The sequence below is a fragment of the Argentina silus genome, assembly GCF_951799395.1.
Source record: "Argentina silus genome assembly, chromosome: 16".
NCBI classification, from domain to species: domain Eukaryota; kingdom Metazoa; phylum Chordata; class Actinopteri; order Argentiniformes; family Argentinidae; genus Argentina; species Argentina silus.
Window position 1 is genome coordinate 597,989 of NC_139670.1, and position 2,802 is coordinate 600,790.

General features: G+C 45.6%; 1 protein-coding gene across 1 annotated transcript in view; it reads left to right on the plus strand.

Moving 5' to 3' along the window:
- Positions 1-2,665: 2,665 nt before the first annotated feature.
- Positions 2,666-2,802, plus strand: part of brsk1a (BR serine/threonine kinase 1a) — a gene marked incomplete at both ends in the record, with an annotated part of 9,454 nt that continues 9,317 nt past the window's right edge. Inside the window, one exon of the mRNA XM_083687946.1 lies at positions 2,666-2,750. Within this exon, the coding sequence (XP_083544072.1) occupies positions 2,666-2,750 (85 nt within the window). The remainder of the gene's footprint in view (positions 2,751-2,802) is intronic.

Consider the following 2,802-nt stretch of genomic DNA (forward strand, 5'->3'; position numbering starts at 1 on the left):
AGGTTCTGCTGAACTACTTCCTGGTTCCTCTTGGTTCTGGATGTCGGCGTAGAGGTTCTGTTCTACAACGTCTGAATGGACCTTGTCTATGCAATGAAGAGCAGCATGTTGTACAATAAAGACAACGTCTAATTGGTTTAAATCACTGTCCTGATTGGTTAGGAGCTGTCCATGGTCCTGAGAGAGAGAGAGAGAGAGAGAGAGAGAGAGAGAGAGAGATACTCACAGGAAGTCTATAAGACTGGTGGATGTCTGAATCTCTCCCCAGAATAACTTCAACATGTCTGTTTCATCCCAACATGCAGGCCTGTCAGCTGAACTCAGCCCAGAAGCCTTTTCAATTCATACAAGCAATTAGGCCGAGTTGATACATTGAAGGCTACATAAAATACAGCACACAGAAAAAAACCAGATAAAACGTTTTTTAAAAACTGAATATTATAGAGAAGTCAAGAGGATTCAAATAAATATTATTTTAGATTTTGTAACTCAACAGTTAAAAAGTCAGTACATGTTAAAGTCAAGTACTTACCCGATTTCTACGGTACTGAGACATGTTTATTGTAATCTAAATTCGCTGAATTAACAAACACGACGGATTTCTCCAATAAGCAGATCATCTCTGCTTGGTTGTGTCTGAAATGTGGAACTGCTTTCATTGAAACTAGAAGTCGAATTCGACGCCGTTCCATGACGTCTTTTAGCGCACATTCCGCGGCGTTGTCGCGTCATAATGGAGACATTCCTGATGATGGAGAAGCATCCTCAACAAACACCTCTCTAAAATCGTTTGACTCTTTTTAGTTTTAATTAACAACATGCTTCAGAAGGCATTATTTTGTCCCAGTTTAAATGCATTATTATGAGTGTGTGTACAGTACGTGTGTGTGCCTACAGATTTAGTTGTATCAAAGGCCGACACCTTTATAAGCCCATAAATCAACATAATTCAGATATGGGAATACCACTAAAATACACATAGTAACTACACATTCTAATTTCATTTCAAGCAAGAGATCCTGATTATATTCATGACAGAAATGTTACGGTCGGTGAAACACAACACCCCTCCGTTAACTTTGGTCCTGCTCACCGAAAACTAAAACTGTCTATTCAACTAAGTAGCGCGATGACGACGTTGAGACAAGGTCCTGGCCCGACTACAGCTGCAGCCAGCGGCGTCTCCGGGCTGGATGCAGACATCAGCGGATTTGGAGGAAGATGAGAGGGAGGGAGGGGTAGAGAGGAGGATGGAGGGAGGGGTAGAGAGGAGGATGGAGGGAGGGAGGGGTAGAGAGGAGGATGGAGGGAGGGGTAGCGAGGAGGATGGAGGGAGGGAGGGGTAGAGAGGAGGATGGAGGGAGGGAGGGGTAGAGAGGAGGATGGAGAGAGAGGATGGAGAGAGGGAGTGGGACCCGGATGCTGATGCGAATGAGACGAAGGAAGAGGAGAGAGAAAATATCGATTTACGGCAAGAAAAGCAAAGGACTATAAACCCGGGGAGGGCCGCCACGCGACGTGTGCAGTGAAGGGAAATAAAAAGTCGGTGTAGTTTTAGTGTGAATTCATTTACCGATATTTCTTTTTCACCGGTTAAGCGTTAAATAAATGATTTTGGACCCGGCGAGGGAGGACACGGCACGGCAGAGAGGGGAGATGCTGTGGTGCTGATCCGTTTACTGGCAGGGAGGGAGAGGTAGAGAGAGGAGGAGGAGGAGGAGGAGGAGGAGGAGAGGAGGAGGAGGGGAGGAGGGCGCTACGGTAAAGATGGTTGTTTTGCAGGGACCACATCTTTCCTCCACAAAAACCGCAACCATGTTTCTAGCGGACGAAACAGATCATTTCGCGATACACAGAAACTTTAAACTGGTCAGGTTTTGACAGGCGCTGCTGGCCGCTGTTAGACACAGCATACGAGAAGCTAGGAGAAGCTAACACCGGTGGAGGAGAGCATTGAGAGGCTAACTGCTAGAGATTACTCTGCTCTACCTGAGAACAGGCCTGATCCACTCAATATGGTTTACCTCTGCATGCACCTATAGGAACATTATACTCGTCATTTTGATTAATAAATGATTCCTACCTAATGGGTTTAAACATATTGTCGGGCAGGCTCCGCATAGAAAGGTAACCTACAGATAAAAAACAATCTTTGTAAATGCATACTCATAGTTGTCGATAATAAACACAATACTTGATAATATGGTATGTTGTGGATGGAATATGCCTGTATCATAAGTCACGCTCTTAGAACCTGTGACATACATGTTGTCTCGTCTTGTCGCTATGTTCTAATAATGTCATAACAACGTTATAAACCCCCATGCAACGTAGAGCTTATGTTAGTGTATAACAGCCTGATATCGTCAGTTATCTGTACCATCACTTTCATCATCATAGAAACAGATCTAGCAGAAGACCCAAGAAAACAAACAGATTCGGACCTTCTGAAGCAGCAGTCTGGGTGGGAATGTTCAGTCCTACCCACAAGTTCTAGTTCTCTTGTCTGGACTTGCCTCTCTATACAACTATACAACGTGTGTCTCAACGTAGCGTCATATGGTGACCCCAAGGCTGTCATTAGCGTTGTGATGCCCCCAGGGCTGCGTGTGAAAGCTTAGATCCACAGTTCTCAGTTAGTCTGTAGGCCAGCCGGGGGAGCAGCATGAGTAAGGAGCTGTCTCTCGCTCAGACAGCTCAGTATGTGGGGCCTTACCGCCTGGAGAAGACCCTGGGGAAGGGGCAGACAGGTGAGGTCTACACGCACACACACGTACACACACACCTGCACACACGCACACA